The sequence below is a fragment of the Schistocerca nitens genome, chromosome 2 (assembly GCF_023898315.1).
Source record: "Schistocerca nitens isolate TAMUIC-IGC-003100 chromosome 2, iqSchNite1.1, whole genome shotgun sequence".
Taxonomy (NCBI): domain Eukaryota; kingdom Metazoa; phylum Arthropoda; class Insecta; order Orthoptera; family Acrididae; genus Schistocerca; species Schistocerca nitens.
This window is the reverse complement of record NC_064615.1, coordinates 609,638,625-609,656,584: the sequence shown is the minus strand read 5'-3', so window position 1 is coordinate 609,656,584 and position 17,960 is coordinate 609,638,625. Positions and strand designations below refer to the sequence as shown.

General features: G+C 34.3%; 1 protein-coding gene across 10 annotated transcripts in view; it reads left to right on the top strand.

Annotated features, from left to right (window-relative positions):
- The window catches only part of LOC126236693 (oxidation resistance protein 1), a 785,360-nt gene extending 777,219 nt beyond the window's left edge, over positions 1-8,141 (top strand). For all 10 annotated transcript variants that reach the window (XM_049946190.1, XM_049946189.1, XM_049946188.1 and 7 more), the window contains 2 exons: positions 3,677-3,846; positions 6,208-8,141. In XM_049946190.1, coding sequence (XP_049802147.1) covers positions 3,677-3,846; positions 6,208-6,343 — 306 coding nt within the window. In that variant the 3' untranslated portion in view covers positions 6,344-8,141. The remainder of the gene's footprint in view (positions 1-3,676; positions 3,847-6,207) is intronic.
- Positions 8,142-17,960: the final 9,819 nt, after the last annotated feature.

Sequence of the window (17,960 nt, the reverse complement as noted above, 5' to 3'; positions counted from 1 at the left end):
ATTGTCCTACATTCCATTAAACTGTTAAAAGGGCATTAGGTTTCGCAATTTTTTTGTCCTTAAACAAAAGGTGACAGAAGAGCTTCTTGTTGTCTATTTAGTCAAACTCTGTGTAGTAAAGTTTGGGGGGAGGGGGAAATAGCTGGGTTTGTGCCATGACCTCAAGCTGTTTGCCTGAATTTCCTCAGTCCACTACTCCTAATACTTTTTCACTTGGAGGGAATACCAGTGCCAAAGAAACTCACTTCTGGCATTAAGACTTCAAATAAAACTATCCACGATACCAACCAGGTAGTTCTTGAAGAGTTTAAGAGAAGAGGGCTGTGTGTGTCTGCAGAGTTCCAGCAGTATCATGCAGTGAAATATTTACCTTTTATTTTAATTGAATCAACTGTGGATTCTTAGTGAAACATTGTAAATTAACTCAACAAAGACTTTTGTTGCACAACCTAGGTTTTGGGTTATAAGCCCATTTACAAGTATATTACTAATTCCAAAGATGATAATGCAAAGATAGTCATCTCAGTTTCTTAATGTATCGATCCCAGGCTTAATGGGAAATTACTTCAATGACCATTTTTGACAAATATTGAATTACACAATTAAGCAATTACACTAACTAGGAATAAAGTTAAGCATCAGCTAAGAACTTTGTATAGGTTGACTCCTACACAGAAGATAACACCAACCAGCCACTTTTTATAATGCTGTTTATGTACCTAACAGCACCGTTACTGGTTTCGAACCGATAGGTTCATTTTCAGATGGCTAGTTTGTGTTTTACAATTTGATATAGCCATCTGGAGATGAACCTATCAGTTAGACACCAATAACAGCACTGTTTAAATAAATAGCATTATAAAAAGTGGGTGGTAGCTGTAATCTTCTGTGTAACAGTCAGCCTATATTTTGTACACAGCCACGGGCTTAAAATCTCAGTTTTTGACAAAATAGCATCAAGAACTTTGTATCTACTAATGTATTGAGGTCCAGAGTTAGACTTCTATCCCGAAGTTGTGATATCATCTGAAAGAGGTGAATAATTGACTTGGGTTTGCCCATTTAATAATAGATATGGGGATGTTCACATCTGTTTTTTCGTTTCTAAAATTTCTAACTGGTTGAGTTTAGCCCCGTTTTTCTCTCTGTGTAAAACTTATACATCTGTTATGTATTTGTGGTTATTGTTAAGGCAATGTTCCACAAAGGCTGAATTGGCTTTCTTCAATTTCCAGCTTCTGTGGTGTTCTTTAAGCCTGGTGCAGATGGACCTTCCAATCTGTCCAATGTAGCAAGACTGTCACTTGGGCATATGATTTTATAAACCCTGCTTTTAGTGATGTCCGGTTGTTTGTCTGATGCACTGAACAAGCAACTACCTATTGCCTTCAAAGTGTTACTTATCCTGTTTGATATTTTCACTATAAAATGTAATCTGCACCATTTCTTTTCACCTTTTTTGCCTAGAATTTTGTGCCGGCCGCGGTGGTCTCGCGGTTCTAGGCGCGCAGTCCGGAACCGCGCGACTGCTACGGTCGCAGGTTCGAATCCTGCCTCGGGCATGGATGTGTGTGGTGTCCTTAGGTTAGTTAGGTTTAAGTAGTTCTAAGTTCTAGGGGACTGATGACCACAGCTGTTAAGTCCCATAGTGCTCAGAGCCAGCCTAGAATTTTGTCAATGACTTTGGGATCAAATTCCTTATTTAAAGTTATAAAGTTAAAGTAACAGTAAAATAATTAGTGAAACAAGACAAAATATTTGTTTGTTCAGTGAATTTACTTATTAGGTTCACTGGTGATGGTAAGGTAAAAGCAATGAGGGTTAAAGAAATTTGCCAAATTTGAACACTACTGAGCTGCAGTTGGCAGCATTAAGATTGGGAATAGAGTAGATGGCTGGATTGTCATAAAACCTACCAAATTAAGCAAGAGGTCATAGAGTTGTTGCAAGTCTATCAACGTTGATCTAAACTTTCCAACACCTTCAGTATTCTATAACTGTGGGCAAATACTTTGTAAATAACACAGAGTTCAGGCAGGAGCTACTCGGGATGACATCAGGCATATAAGTAAGAATGCTTCTCACAGTGATGCGAAGATGGTCACTATTTGAGTGATACAGGAAGTCCTGTATAAAGTATTCAGTGATATGTGGAATCTTGAATAGTTGCTCAAAAAGCTGGATCAATCGCACAGTGATAAGAGTAATGCATCTCCCCATCATGCGTGATACACAGGATGATCTATATCTGTGTATTTCTGGTCAGCAATAACTAACAAAGTTAACAAAGCAATGCCTGTGAAATCTTTGTGATTTAAAGAGTTTTCAGTAGGCCTTCTTTAGGGGAAAATATTTTCAGTCAGAGCTGACAAAGAAATACAGAAACAGCCTCAACAATTAACGGGGAAAATAAAATAGCAGCTTCAACAGCACATAGGGTAACTTTGTTCATTTTTGTTCATCAAATTGTAAAAAGCTCCTAACATAAAAACAGAACATACATTTAGATTTTTCTCATCTACTTTGTACAGCAGAACATTGTTCGGAAGTCACAGAAATTAAGCACATGTGCATAGTATGATTAAAATCACTGCCATATTACTTTAGTACAAGGGGAAAGGATGCAGTTGTGTACAAAAAAATGTGGAGTAAAGTTCCACACAATACAAGTAGTTGGCTCCTGCATTGGACAACCGAGTGCCATTCTTCAGCAATAGAGCTAATTGATACCTCCAAACATGAAGTATTTTCCATTCCATCATGCAGTTAGTGAGGGAGTGCTAATAAGACCTAACAGAAGAAAAAATTGGGAAGTAATTTATGATGATCAAAATTTGAATTCATGTGTAATAGTTTTCAAGGGCACCTCGAGTTACTAATGCCCAACATTTGTTCCTGGCAGAAATATTCCCAACAAGAGTAGGATGATATAATGCAATAGTGATTTATCATTGATTTATAAATCCAACTATAGTTTGTAAAGTAGTGTTAGATACATTATCACAAACATCATTTTATTTAAGGCTTGTTTTTAGTTGATCCTCTGCAGTAAAGTTCACCACTGGCACTACTGCAGAATTTGGTCACAAAAAACTAAACTCATGCACTACACAAAAAATAAAATTCGTCCAGCCATAGTTTTCCCTAGAGGAAATAGAGGGAGACAATCCTCGAGGGGCTGCAGCAAATAGAGATAAACATCAACAAAGTACAAGCAAATTATGGGAATGTGATCTGTACACTGTATTAACAATAAACTATAGTGGCTATTTGTGATTGTGAGATAAATATATGTTGCTTTCAAATGTGCTGTTGTGTTCTCAGTTACATAATATAATTACTGTTTCTCCCTTGTTGATGGCTTAGTGTTTCCTTGGTTACAATGACATTATTTTCAAAGGAAAGAAAGCACAGGTAGTTAAGAGACTTATTAGATATGAAACAAATTGTGTAAGGCAAATAATATTAAAATATCTGATTATAGTAGCTGTGAGACAATGAAATTACATTAAAGTTACGAAAAATAAATACTGTATTAAAAGTTGGAGATGGAAATATTCCAACAACAGGATATTAATAAAACATTACTGTAGGCAGACTGCATGATAGGTGATGAAAACACATTTGTAGAATAACAGTAGTGTAGTTTTCGTTAATGTGTCAAATCTGTTAACAGGTATTTGGTGCCTTGACATCATGTGCCCTGAAAGTGAGTGACCACTTCTATGGAACAGGAGAATCGCTTCTCTTCAGATTTACACCAGAGTTCCAAGTGTTCAATTGGACGGGAGACAATCTGTATTTCATAAAAGGCAACAATGAAAGCCTTTCGATTGGAGCTGGCGAGTAAGTACTAAAATTGAAACCATTTTTAATTTATAAGCTATACATGTAAACAGCATGCTAAGAGCATTTTACTCATACTCATATCCACAAGCTGCCATCATTGAATAAAGCTGAGCAGTTGATAGTTCTTAAAGTTTGAGATCTATAAGTCGATGAAAGAAATTTCTACCAGTGTTTTAATACTTCTCTGGCTGAAAATGTGAAGTAGTAAAGTACAGCCTAAGCATCTTTGTGGGCTTGGCCGTATGTCTAAAATACATTAGGAAAGAGGCAACAATAAGGGTAATGAAAGAAGTGAAACAGGTACTAAATAAAGCTGTGTAATAATTTTATATGCTAGAATTTTCTTGATTTCCTTTTATATATTTGAATCTGTGAGCATTCTCAGTACTTCCACCTTCCTGAGATAATTTTTTGTTGGTTTTTTCCTCACTGCTCATGTTGCAGTTACATCTTTTGTTAAATTTTTCCAGCAAACTCCCTGTACCATGTTCTACTTAGTACACACGTGTACAAAAAGCAGTATGTACATATTCCAGTATGTATGCAAAAGTTGTCACAATACTCAGTCACGACATTAATTACAGGGGTTTACAGGAGTGTAATATTTACGTCATAGATTTTAAGAAAATTTGTGCAGTTGTGGTCTGGGAGGGGGCTTGCAAACACTTTCACATTAAAGTGTCTTGTTGCTTTAAATAGTACGCTGTTGTAGCTGTAGCTAATAAAACTGGCATAGTAATAACTTCGGAAAAAATATTTATTAATACACAGGTAAACTGCCACACATCTTGATTATTGGATTTATTACTGCCAAATCTCTTCAGATGTTCATTGCCCAGGTGCCAACATTTTAAAAGCCTGGGACTCCACTCCACATAATGTTGCTTTGAAACTGAGGGTAGCTTTAAGCTTGCAGCATGTTGCTGTCAGGTCGATGAATATCTGATGAGGACCAAGTCTGATGAACAAAACTAGTAACAAATGAAGTAGTCACAACTTGTGGCAGTGTATTTGTACATTCATGACAACTGCTGCATTCCCTGCAGGATGTGTTAGCATTAGCTAAAAAAAAATAGTTGCTTTCTCGCTTAAAAGCAGTCCTCGCAAACACGACACAACCCTTCAACTCACACCTAGCAAACTCCCTCTTCTTTTATGAAAAAGTCTTGGAGACATTACACTCAGTTGCAACTAAGATTTTCTACATCAGGGTATAAACACTAACATCAGTAAATCCCAGTTACTAACACTTAAAACAACTGGTTCTTGTGAGGCTGAAATAAACAATATTTGTGGTGTTACATCAGCAGAAACAGATAACATTAAATTTCTTGGTGTACACCTGGACAAAAATCTGAACTGGGTGAACGGCATTACTACTTTGTGTGAGAAAATTGGCAGTATCTTGTGAGTTAGTTGGCAAAAATTGTGCCAATCCACACACTAAAAATTGTTTACCATTCCTTAATTATGGCATTGAACTGTGGGGTTGTGTGGCAGACCTGCACCTGAACAGAATATTAGTTCTACGGGGAAGAGCCATTAGGTTAAGGCATGGACTAAAATCCAGAATGTCATGTCGTGAAACTGTTGTCCAACATAAATATCTAACAGTATATTCCTTGTATTTGTATAAACTTACTATACTTTTTCTGAATAGTAAAAAGTAAATAAGTACAGTGATACACATAATTATGATACTAGAATAAAGGGGAACTACTTCAGGCAGAGGACAAAATTAAAAATAACTGTCGATAGTCCTTATATTACTGGGCAGATATGGTTCAACAAGCTGCCACAAGTGTTGAAAACTTGTGAACCAAAGCTGTTACAAAGGAACTTGAAAGCCTTCTTAGTAAATACATGTTTGTCTTCATTCAGTGAATTCTAACCTGCTTGCCCTCTCTTGTAACATGTAATATAATTAGAATACCAAGACAAATGTATGTACCATAACTGTATGTAAATGTTATGTTGTATTCCACACAACCTATCTGTCGTTTGCAAAGGAGATCAGCTTGAAGGCGTACATGCAAAAAATGTAAAATAAATAATCAATCATTCAGAGGTTGATTTTAATCTACATTTAAGAGATCAAGTAAATCTGGTTTATGCCATTTATTAACTAACTTCATTTTCTACTCTAGTTCTTGGCTATTCCTAATTATTAAAGTTCTCCTTACTGCAAAGATTTACACAACACAATTTGTCATATTAAGTGGAGTTGAAAAATAATTTGCTAAAGCCTCACTGGAAGAACGGTAAGGGAATAGGTGTTCTCCTTTGGTAAAATGTAGACTTAGTGCTTTGTTTGTGGATTTCTAAATATTTAAAGTCCGTTTCTTTGTCTCTTTTCAGTGGAAAATTCGGTTTGTGGTTAGATGGTGACCTCTATCAGGGGCGGACAGAGCCTTGCAGTACTTACGGAAATGAGCCTTTGACGCCACAGAAAGACTTCGTTGTGAAGACCTTGGAATGCTGGGCTTTCATCTGAACAGTGCTGCTGAAAGTGCTCAGATTCTAGGAATGCAAACAGAATGACATTTGAAAATACTGAATGCATGTTTCTGCCAGCTTTATTTTGTAAGAAGTGTAATTGAAAAAACTGCTAATGTGCAGTTTTATTAAAAGTTTATCCTTGATAATGGACTGCATGATCTGGAAAAATGTGTGGAGTCACCAGGCTCCAATAACAGCTTTGTTTGATAGACAATATGTTGTTTTGTATTTTTGTGTGGAATATTTAAATACTAGGATGCTTTTATGTATCATGTAGAACGGTGATATTTCTTCCAAGAAGAATAATGGAAATTAGTACAAGGATAATGCATAGAATTTGTACAGTGTACATAAATTGTAACTCTGTAGTCTGGTAAGTGTACAGTTGCTGTATAAGAGATTAGTCAGGTAATTTCTGTCCATGAAATAGGAAATGAATTTGTAACAGATCACTCAGAATTTTTGAATAACAGCTGGTGAGATACGCAGTGCATGGTTATACTTAAGAGCAGACTGTTTTGGTCAGTTAGGCTGTTGAACATTGAGTAATGAAAGTTGTCAAGCTAAGGTGAAATGAAAGTGAATTAACCATTGTTCTTGAAGATGATTTTTTAGACTGCAGATGATTACACGAGTTACTTTTAGATCAATCTGTTAAGTGCAAGCAGCATGTTTCTCAATTAATTGGTACTTGCAGAAGGTGAACATTCTGTATTTGAAAGAGGCTAATCTATAGAAGAGTGAAAACTATTTCTTGATGTCAATGAGGAGTAACATTCCAAGCACACTTCAAATTGTGTGTCTTGCTAATTGTATGAAATCACTAAAATCGGACATTAGAAACAACGAAATTTAGTGTATCACATATCACAGTAAAAGTTTGAAATTACCAGATTTGTATGAACTTAAATTGTGCTGCTCTGAATATTTTAATTAATAAAGACTGGTGCGAAGTTACCATTCATATACCAACTGACTGATAACTTGGAAGCTTTTGATGAGATGGACAGTGCAGTTACCAGTAATTTTTTTCTGAGATCTGACACTGTGCTCTCAGTGTTTCGCATTTGGTAAAACTTTGTGTTCATGGAAATATCTGTACTGATTTAAAAAAGAAAAAACCTGTTCAAACAACTTCATTAAAGCAGTGGGACTCTTAAACCACAAATTGTCTAAAACAATTTTAAATTATCGACAGATACAAAATAAAAGTTTACAAATGCCATATATACACAAAAAGGCATTATGTTCTATTAGCAAAATAAAAGTTGTTTCAGTATGTAGAAATGGTCACAAAAATGACAAGTATAATGATGAAAATGTGAAATATCATAGTTTAGATCAATATATTTGTATGACACTATCCTTCAATATATTTTTTCTGTATTTTGCTGGAAAATGTAATCTTAAATTGCAGTAAATATTATAATCTAGAAATGTTAAGAACTGCTCACCTCAGAAGAAATGTGGAAAATACAAAGCATTCTGCGGGCAGCCTTGATATTAGATTAGTATTTAAAATGGACTTAATGCTTTGGGCTTGCCAAACCATTAATGCATACAACAGATACTGTATAAAATTGTTAGTGTTGCCTTAATTGTGTGCAAATGCAAATATGTTGAATATGTGGGAGATGTGCTGTTTCCTGCTTCATTGTTGCCGTGTGTGAATGAATGTGGTATTTTATTTTTTTACACTGATGTAGTGCTGTTTTCTGTACTTGTTTTCTGCCATTATATTCATAATAATGTACAGTGAAAATAATTAAATTTATTCTTGCAGTGGCCATAAATGGTTGCTTCATTTGCTTTTATTTTCCTTTTGAACTTGATTTCAATTTTTTTGACTAGTACAAAGTGTGTAAATGAGTGATTATTATCTGATCTTCAGATAATTACACATGCAACATGATTTTGCTTAGACATTTTTCAGACTGATTTACACATGCAGCAACCAAACTTACTTAGACCAGGAACCCTTGCTCTAGAACTGTTCGCATACAGAACATACACATACAAAATGTCAGCTTTGGCATGCAGTGTTAGAAATTTAGCTGTAGCCTTTAGTTTTTTTTTTTTTTTCTACTTTGATAAATGGTTAGTAATGTCTCATCTCAAGTTCACATAGTTGTAGAATCAGAAAAGTTTTGATATTAATTCTCGCATAAATCACTTAATTTTCTGCAAAGTACTAACGTAAAAGTTATTGAAGCTAGTATTACTGCCAGATTATTTTTATTTTAATGGGTGTTTTTTTTTTCCAACTCATCATGGCTCCAGTCACAAGTGTGTGCATGATTCTCTCTTCTTATGAGAACTCAATACTCCTTTTTAAGATTTTTGAAATTCATAGAGCCTAAGTCTAAGCATGTTAGACTGCATATATGTTTATTAGGCAATGTTACATTGTTACAAGCTATTTAGTTTGTCACTCGATGTTGACATGTATTTGGATAAAGTAATGAAAATATGAGAGGATATTACAGTGCTTATTTTTTGACATTAGTTGTTAGAGTGACACACTACATTCCAAAACTTTCACATTATGTAACAATCCTTTTAAGAAAAGGGTGACATATTGTAACAAACTTGGCATGCTCTGGTGGCTGATGTATTACCAAGATGACTTGTTACAGATCAAGGGAAGATCTGTGTAGCAGACAGTTATTTTACTAGGACTATAATTATCAGAACAATAACACTTCCTCAAATATTCAACTTTGGGATTATCCTAATTTCTACACCTTTTATGAATGTCAAAATATAATTGTTAATTTACAGAGTGATAAGGTTCTGTAGTTTGTTCTGCCCATGCTGTCTCCAGGCACTAAATGAATGACTAAATAAAAAAAAAGGTACACACACATCGGAAGCATGACCGTGATATGTAGAATTTCTAGTGAATCTGAATGTGATACATTTGTTTCTGCACTTGTGTTGTTTACATAGTTATTAAAGGTAATGGTAATTAGTATCACATGCACAGCTGCCTGGCTGAACTATCAACGTGAACCAGTTATTTATTTCATTTACACTGCTTTGAAATCTTGTAGGTGCTAAACCTTATACATTTTTGTCAAGTGAAATGTAAGTTTGGAGTAATTTTGATGGTGATGCAAAGTTCATACTCTGCCTTTCTTAACAAAGACTCTTGTTGCAACTTGGGCTGCAGCATCGGAAACACTTGGAGACATTGATATGTGCCTGGGTGGCATAGTGTGTGAACTAGAGTGACAGATATGATCAGACTTGGCATCTGGCAGTGTTGATAACACATCAAAACAGGAAAAGTTTCTCATGCTTTCTTAAAGCCTGTTGAATCAGAAGTCTTCACACAGTTTTCAATGTTTGTTGTAATTCGTGTGTGTTCATGACTTGAAACTTGCCTTCCTTTTCACATTTTCTGGGAGTATCTCTGCCCCTTTAATGCTTATTTCTTTCAGATATTTTAATAAAGGAACTCGAGAACATGGCTCACTTGTGGCATGTACTGCCAGCAGGACATAACCAGGGGGTGGCTAGATATGGCCCCACCAAAAGTGGGGGCACAGATACAGTGCAGAAACTGGAAAAGATTTAGGTTGGGGCTAAAAGGTGCTTATCCATACATGAAAATAGTTTTGAGAATATGTAAGACAATCCCAAAGACTGTAGCATCTTACGAATGCATTTTCAGCACATTAATGCCGATAGCTACATTTGAAAGTCTGCCTTCACCTTCATTTGAACTGAATTAATTTATCTTTTCAAAAGAATAGGACACAGCTGCTAATCTCCAGTGACCTAATTAATACTCAATGCTAGGAAATGCAAAGTAAAATTATAATGAAAAGACTGTTGATGGAAACATATTTTTCAACTCCTATTAAATATCCATTATTTCTAAAGAAAAATTTATGCACTAAAATTTGAGCAGCAAATAAAATGTACTTCATAGTATACCATACTAAAACTAATGTACTGTCCCATAAACTATACTACACAGATTTTGATTTCCTTTAAATTTTTAGAAAGCTTACACAATTTGTAATTTATTTACTACAATGATACATCTGACTTATTATTTGCAATATTCCTTATAAATATACATTTACATAATTTTTTCAGTATTGCTTCATTTATATTATACTTATTTACAAACTTTAAATCTGGATTGAAAAAACTACAAGAAGGCAGTTTCACAGGGTGAGGGTGAGGGTGGGGGGGGGGGGGGGGGGGGGGTTGCAGGGCACAACGTTGGCAGGGGCCACAAGATCACATTGTTAGGGCTCTGGCTGCAGGGTCTTTGAATGATTAATTAAAAATATTTATTTATTTAAATTTCTTTTAGTAAAGTCCTCATTTTATCGAGAGCACAATTCTGAAGTGGTATGATATTAAAGAATACTGAGTGGAAAAACAAAGAAATAACCATATAGGGCAGCCATTTAGCAGCATATAAGCACAAAAAAATGGAAGACTCATTCTATTATTAGTCAGAACTGGCAGATTTTTCATTTTTTGTCAAAAATGAAGACACTCTGTTCAGAGTAACCTCAATTTAATAAAAAGCCAAAAAATATTAGTTACAACAATAGTGAGTATTCTATTCACTTAAAATTGAAATAAATATTTGGTGTGTTCAACATTAGAACTGATGCTTTACATTTCTGAGTAGTTATGAAAACAGGTACTATTCATAAACATTTTCTTGAGTCATTAGTAGCCTGAAGAGTTTGAATCAATACAATTCTGTGTCTGCCCATTGCCAGTCTTAGGAGTCAAACAACTTTTTATGCAGTATCTCTCTAGTAGTCATTATTGCCAAATTTCCATTTCCCTGTGCTGTGTTCGAATAAATTGCCCTGAATTTTGAACCACCGTGGTCACTATTTAAGACTTGTCAGATATAGAATGTCACTATCTACAGCAAGAGAAATATATATCAGCAGAAAACATGACTAGAGTGGTTACATTGCATGAAAGATACAGGCCTTCCACACTGCTGCTCATTCTGCAGCAATATGCATAAAGAACAGAGCTTCCTTGCCATATTCCCTGTACCAAGGGCCTAAAAGTACCCAAGGAAAAGGCCGTAACCCGTAAACGCTAAAGTTCTGTTCATTGCCAGTACCATATCTTACAGAAATGCCAAAGAAAATGGCCTATGTAAACCAAAATATTAATTACAAATTATAAAAAAAAATTACTGTTCTTGTTTCAGTACATTTCCAGTGAAAACAGTTTTTGACTGATCATATTTAGTCTGGTTTCTGCAATGACTGAAGATGCTAAAGAAGTCCATTCACAACCTGTATTTGGTATATTAGGGTCTTTGTCCTGAACTTTATTACTAAGTCCACTTCTATGCTGTGGATTTATATCAGTGAAATATCTTTGACTTTCCTTGAAATACTGGTTTTACACCAACATTAACTCAGTGACAGGTACTACATTTTTCAGCCAAATCTTAGTGGTTTTTGTATTGGAACCATTCTCATTGCTGAATGAAGCTGCCTGTGTGCTACAATTTCACATTTGTCTGTCACCAGGAGAATGATAATCAGCCTTATGCTTCTGGTATGACACCAACTCGAAATCATTACTGTAACCAGTTCTCCCAATTACTAATAAAATGTTTCATCTCTACTCCTATTGGCTAGGTAGCACAGTGGTAAGACATTGGACGCACTTTGGGAAGATGACAGTTTAAAATCCAAACTCTGGATGAGGAAATAGGAATTTCATTTCCATAAAACAGTTGAAACAAATGCCGAAGTAGGTCTTGTTAAAGGGACATGGCTGCTTTACTTTCACATGTTTTTGCCAATCCATGCTTGTGCTATAGCTCCTATGTTTCATTTGTAAATGAGTTGTAGAACTCTTAACCTTACTTCCCTTTCTTCTATCATCTTATTCGAATTATTCTCAGGACTGTGTAACCATTCATTCAGGCATTGCCATAATTAAGAGGAGGAAATTTCTCACATTGTTTGTGAGCCTTTATTGAATAAAGATCCTTTAGAAGACGTCAGTTTTGCTATTCTTCCTTATACTGTTGAGAGCTGAGCAGTATAAGTTACCCCTTGTTACTGTAGTAATACTAACAAATTTGTGGCTTGTGTTAATATATATGGTAGGTCTAGTGTCATATGTTTGACAAGCTATGGTATAAGTAGGCTAGCAGCTGTTTCTGGCATAAATAAGGCTAGACGATGTGTAGTGTCTACTACAGAAAGGTTCGTAACATATCTACAACATATTATCATTACACATTCTTAAAAAAACAAATGCATCTTTGGCCATTAAGGGTTGCAAAGGTCAACACAGTACTCTGAAAAATAAATTGTGTTTTTTATTTTTTTTATTTATTTATTTTATTTTTTATTTTATTTATTTTTAATGCACCTTGGAATGGCAGTGCTGGACACATGAGCAGCTTTGGCAAAAGGGCAGGTTTATTTCTTACATTACTCTGGCGTTACAAACAGTTGGCTGTTACGATTTAGAATGTTTAAAATTTGTGAACACTGTATCATTAAACTACATCTTGTTTGCAGAACATCATACACTACTGTTTTGTATTGTACACTATAAAGTTTGTCTTTGTAGCTGTTGAGAACCACTTTTGTCAATTGTGAAGGATATCTCTCTTTCTTTTTGGAGGAGGAGGAAGTGTCAGATTTCTGTAGCAAGAATGTAAAGCTATCTCTGGCTTTATTGATCATGTCATGTTCTCTGAATGCTCTGAATACATTTTGTTTATTCTCCATCTATATAGAATGAAGGAATAATCAAGTTGCAGCTTGAAAATAGCTTCATTAGCTAGTATGGCTGTGAAATTAGTTTAATAGTAGTGGTACTTGCTTACATAAGTATCAAAATATATGTATAGAGCCACTTCAACTCCCCCCCCCCCCCTCCCCAAACATTGTGACAGTTTTAAAGTAGACAGGAAGACGAATAAAATTTGTTTAGCATGTAAATGCTTCATTTAGAGGTAATTTATATAATTCACATTAGTGTAAAGTAGCAACTGAGGTAACAAGTAATGTTTGGTTGCTCTCATGTTATGCTTTAGTCTGTACTTCTGCTTGGGCTGCTGTGAATATTTCTGCAGTGAATATTTATTTTTATCAACTATGCTTTTTTAGGTTGCCTAGGTTTCTATGTTATTGTCAACACTAAAAATGTGAGAGAGGAGGGGCGAGAGAGAGATTTTTGTCTAATCAAATAGCTTCTTAGTGTAAAATATATACACTTATCGATTGTACATAAAGAATAAATTATTTTGTAACACATGCATAATGTTGCCATTTGTTGTTAGTATACTGAGACAAGTGATAACTGTTAGCTGTAATGATAAAACGATGTAAGTCGGTGTTTTTTGTGCTTAACAAAAATACATGCACTGGATATAAGGGATGTGTTTGTGCTCAGTAGTAACAAAAGGAAAATATAAACAAATTTTAACTGGGTTGCCAACAAAAACAATGGGAAAATGTTCATGAAAGAGAGATAGCACTTAACAATTAATTGTTGTGTAAAAGGGTCTTTGAGATAAGGTTACATTGTTGTCTAGTAAAGATTTTAGTCTTTGTAATGATTGCGTAAATCTGCAGAAATGTACATGTCTTTAGATATTAAATTTGTTAGTAGTTACAATTTAAGGCAGCCTGGCTCCATTCTGAAAAAAGTATTGTCTGCAATATCCCTAAAACATGTTCAAAAAAGAGGTGTTTTACAGCAGAATATTAAGAATGATAACAGAGATGCTCCACATCCTTGAAGAGTTTTGGTTGAAAAGTGTTAGCGTACTTTCAATTTAGAAAGCGATCTCCAGTGATATAAATAGTTTCGCTGTTTGTAAATGACAAAGCAGTTCCTTGGGTGTGATCTATTACTGTTACTGATGTTATTACACCAACAGTTACTAAGCTAAATAAAATGCGTGTTTCTGACAAAAGAAAATGGAAACCTAAAAGAATTATAAAACAATTTTATGCCTAACATTAAAAGAAAAAAAAGAAAAAGAAATTGACAAGGGAATTGAAAAAATTTGCCACAGCATAATGTATGGATCTATGGCAACTTGTATGGTGCCTGAAGTAATAGTTTCTAAATTGGATTAAGGTCTGAAATCCACATTAGATTTCTTCATTTAAGATTCATGATAGAGAGAAAAATAATGTGCTGATGTAAACTGTTCATTGATGACAAAACTAAATGCGTATTTTGCCACCATTGCCTTCCAGAAGTATAATCACTGAACTCATAAATGAGAATCCTCAATGTCAATTGTGGATATGCTCACCACCACCACCTGCATTTAAAAAAAGAAATAATATTTACATTTACAGTGAATTACAAAGAAGATGCACATGAAAACAGTTTTTCTTTCACCAGATGAGAAGCCAGTAATTCCCTCCCCTCATTTAACATATTTGTAAATTTGTTTCTTGCTGGTCTTTCTGTCCATGGACCTTAACAAGATAGCTGTTGTGAAAGACTACAGCAATTAATGTTACCTAGTTGTTACACATTCACGGTGCTCAAAATATAGGGAAGTTAGAATAAGTGAGCTAAACTTCAGCAAATACCAGCAACACATATTTTAGTTTTAGACAGAAGGAAGTTTAGTAATAATGCAAAAATCTGTAATATAAAACTGAAGATTTAGTTGATAAATATGCAGATTTGTATTAACTTTATATAAACATTCTAGTTCTTGATATATAGCAGCAAATTATATTTTATGCATTATTGAAGCCTCTTGTTAGATGAAATTTCAACTGTCAATAAACTAACAGTACCTAACTTATGTTAGTGTATGCAACTGAGTGCTATTAAGAGCCTGATCAATTTCTTTGTAACAAGAAGGGAGACATTGTGATGAAAATGAACTGTGTGTGTCCTAGACAATTCCTCCTGTGATAAAAATCGAGATGAATATGAAACTGCTGAGAGGAAAGGAACTATTTAACTACAGGAACATTCAGAAGGAATGGTTCTCACATCAGTGTGTCGTTTGGGAAGTAGTAGTTTCGTGATGCATATGCCAACTTGAAAAGTTATTGTGCATGGAAAACAGTTTTGTGTTCTGCAGATTCTTTATCGCTATGGAAAAGCACTTACCATGGTGGAAATATGCAAGTTTTAGTGAGAAATATGCTGAGTAAAATACAAAAAATAAGACCTAAATTTCACAGCAGATACTTTGTGAATTTCAAATGTTAAGATAAAAATCATCACCTAATTTTTAGTAACTGATGGAATTCTACTGGAATTAAAAAAAAAATTACCTCACTGCATTGGAAGTACTTGCTCATAGTATAATAAGGGACTTTTGTGCTGCTTACAGAGCTCTTTTATGTTTGGTGATGACAACAAAGTAAAATTCCAGTCCTGGGAGTGAGGACAGATGACTAGTTTTGAAATGATGACCCAAGCTTCTGGTTCTAATGGCTTACACTTGGTATTAATCAAGAGTGAAACGCAGTAGGAAATTATGAAATGTGCATAATATTACTGCAGTCAACTCAATGGGTGACTCATAGTTCTTGCTGTAATAGGAGAGAGATACATTCCTTAAAGAATAGAGAGAAATACAGAACATAAAATAGTCACCACTGGAGCATCTCTGCTGTTCAAGAACAGGAAATAAAGTCCTTCAATTAGCTCATAAACCAGTATGTATCCCACATATGCCATTTTTTTCAAAATACAAACTCCTTATTCATTAATGCTAAGTTCCAACAAGTTCTGCTAAAAACATCTATTTTAATGCTAAGAAATTCTATATTTATATGAAACCGGAGTTCAGGACCAATTTATATAAAACTATACCATGAGAGCATAAATGGAAAGTCACTGGGTTATGTTTCAGCCTTTGACACCTGTCGTTTGGTCAGTTTTAGAATTCTGTATCGAGGAACAGTTACACTCTTTGGACTATGAGTCCACAATCTATTTTACATAATAAAAAGTAGCATATATGTCTTCTTAAACTTTTACATTAATGTAATGTATTTCCTGCTGACAATTATAAAGCTGAATTAATTTTTTTGTAGGGTTCTGAGGGAACACACTAAATTTTCAAGCATGAGAATAGGGGTTGTTTTCTAATAACATTAAAAATTTCTTAAACAAGCTGTGCCATTATCAAGTAATATGCGCTGCCAAGACAGAAAACTGACAGAGCGTAAACTAAGAGCTGAATAATGAGAGAGTTCTAGTTGCAGATGTGGACATCAGTGACAATAAAGATGGCAAAATATTAAAATTGTGAATAATACTTATCAACAGTTCGTTAAAATTCTCAGCCAGTTAATATATCATCACTTTCAAAATCTTAAATCTAAATCATCTTAAAACTTGCAGGGATTATTATTAGTAATTTTTATATTTGTACAAGAGCAACAAACTATTAATTTAGTGAATTCATCTTTTGATAATATTTTAGAATTGGATACACAGACATTGACTGAATTTGCTATAAATTTTGAAGTACACACAAAACTGAGTACAGGTGGTGGTGGTGATGGTAATGCTGCATTACCATCACCACCACAGCAAATAAATGGACATCTTGGAAAGCATGTTATAGCTGTTACTTAGCTTTCAATTGGAATATAATGGCACAGTTTGTAAATATTATTTATAGTGAAACATGTACTTCTCAACCTAATGTCAATTAGTTTCAGACTGAACTCAAGAAGAAGAAATTTTCAAAGTTGGCATTGCTATAATAATAATAATAATGCAAACTAGTATGAAATATATTGTAAGAAACCTATAAATTGTTAAACTTTGGAGTAAGTGAATGTTTTCTCACAAGTCTTGATTCATGGTGTTCTTGATCAAACTTGATGATGCATAATTTATCTGGAAGCTCTTCAGCAGTTAAAGAACTGTGTGCTGTTTTATTAATTAACATCAATGTATTGCAACTGTTCACTTCTTACTCACAGTATCATATTTAGCTTCCATAAGTTGTGTGTATCTTACTTGTGGGATATGATTTTCAGTTTAAAATAAAAAAGGCTTTACATTTAGTGAAACAGATATTGTGTGTCTGTCAGCTGTTAATATTAATCCAGTAATAATTGTTTGTGTGGCATTTTCTGCAGTGATGGTTAAAATTAGAAAGATTGTATCTAAATTTCATGAATATTTAAATACACATTATCTGTTGTACTGAGATTCATTTAAATTTAACTCAGTATGGTCGTTTGCCATTATTTCAGAAATTTTTTCTTTGTGGAAAATAATTCAGTCTCCCTCAATATTTTTTGGAAAAAAGATGCAGCATCAATACATAAAATCAGGTATCTCTACATTGAGGAAAAAAACTTTTCAGCAATTTTCAAAAAAATGGATCTGTGAATAAATAATGGATCTTATTGGCTGACTTAACTTCAAAATCTTATAATGATCACCAAATGAAGACCAAGATCAATGCAATAACTGGATTTAAAAATTAATCTATTAATGTAATAGTGAAGTTGTCATACATCACTGTATGGTAAGACCCAAAACAGTACTTTTTTAGCCTATAAAGCAGTAACTTTACGTTGTTGTGTGTGTTTTTTTTTGGCATTTACTTTTGGTGACCAGGCTTTATCCTTTAGGCA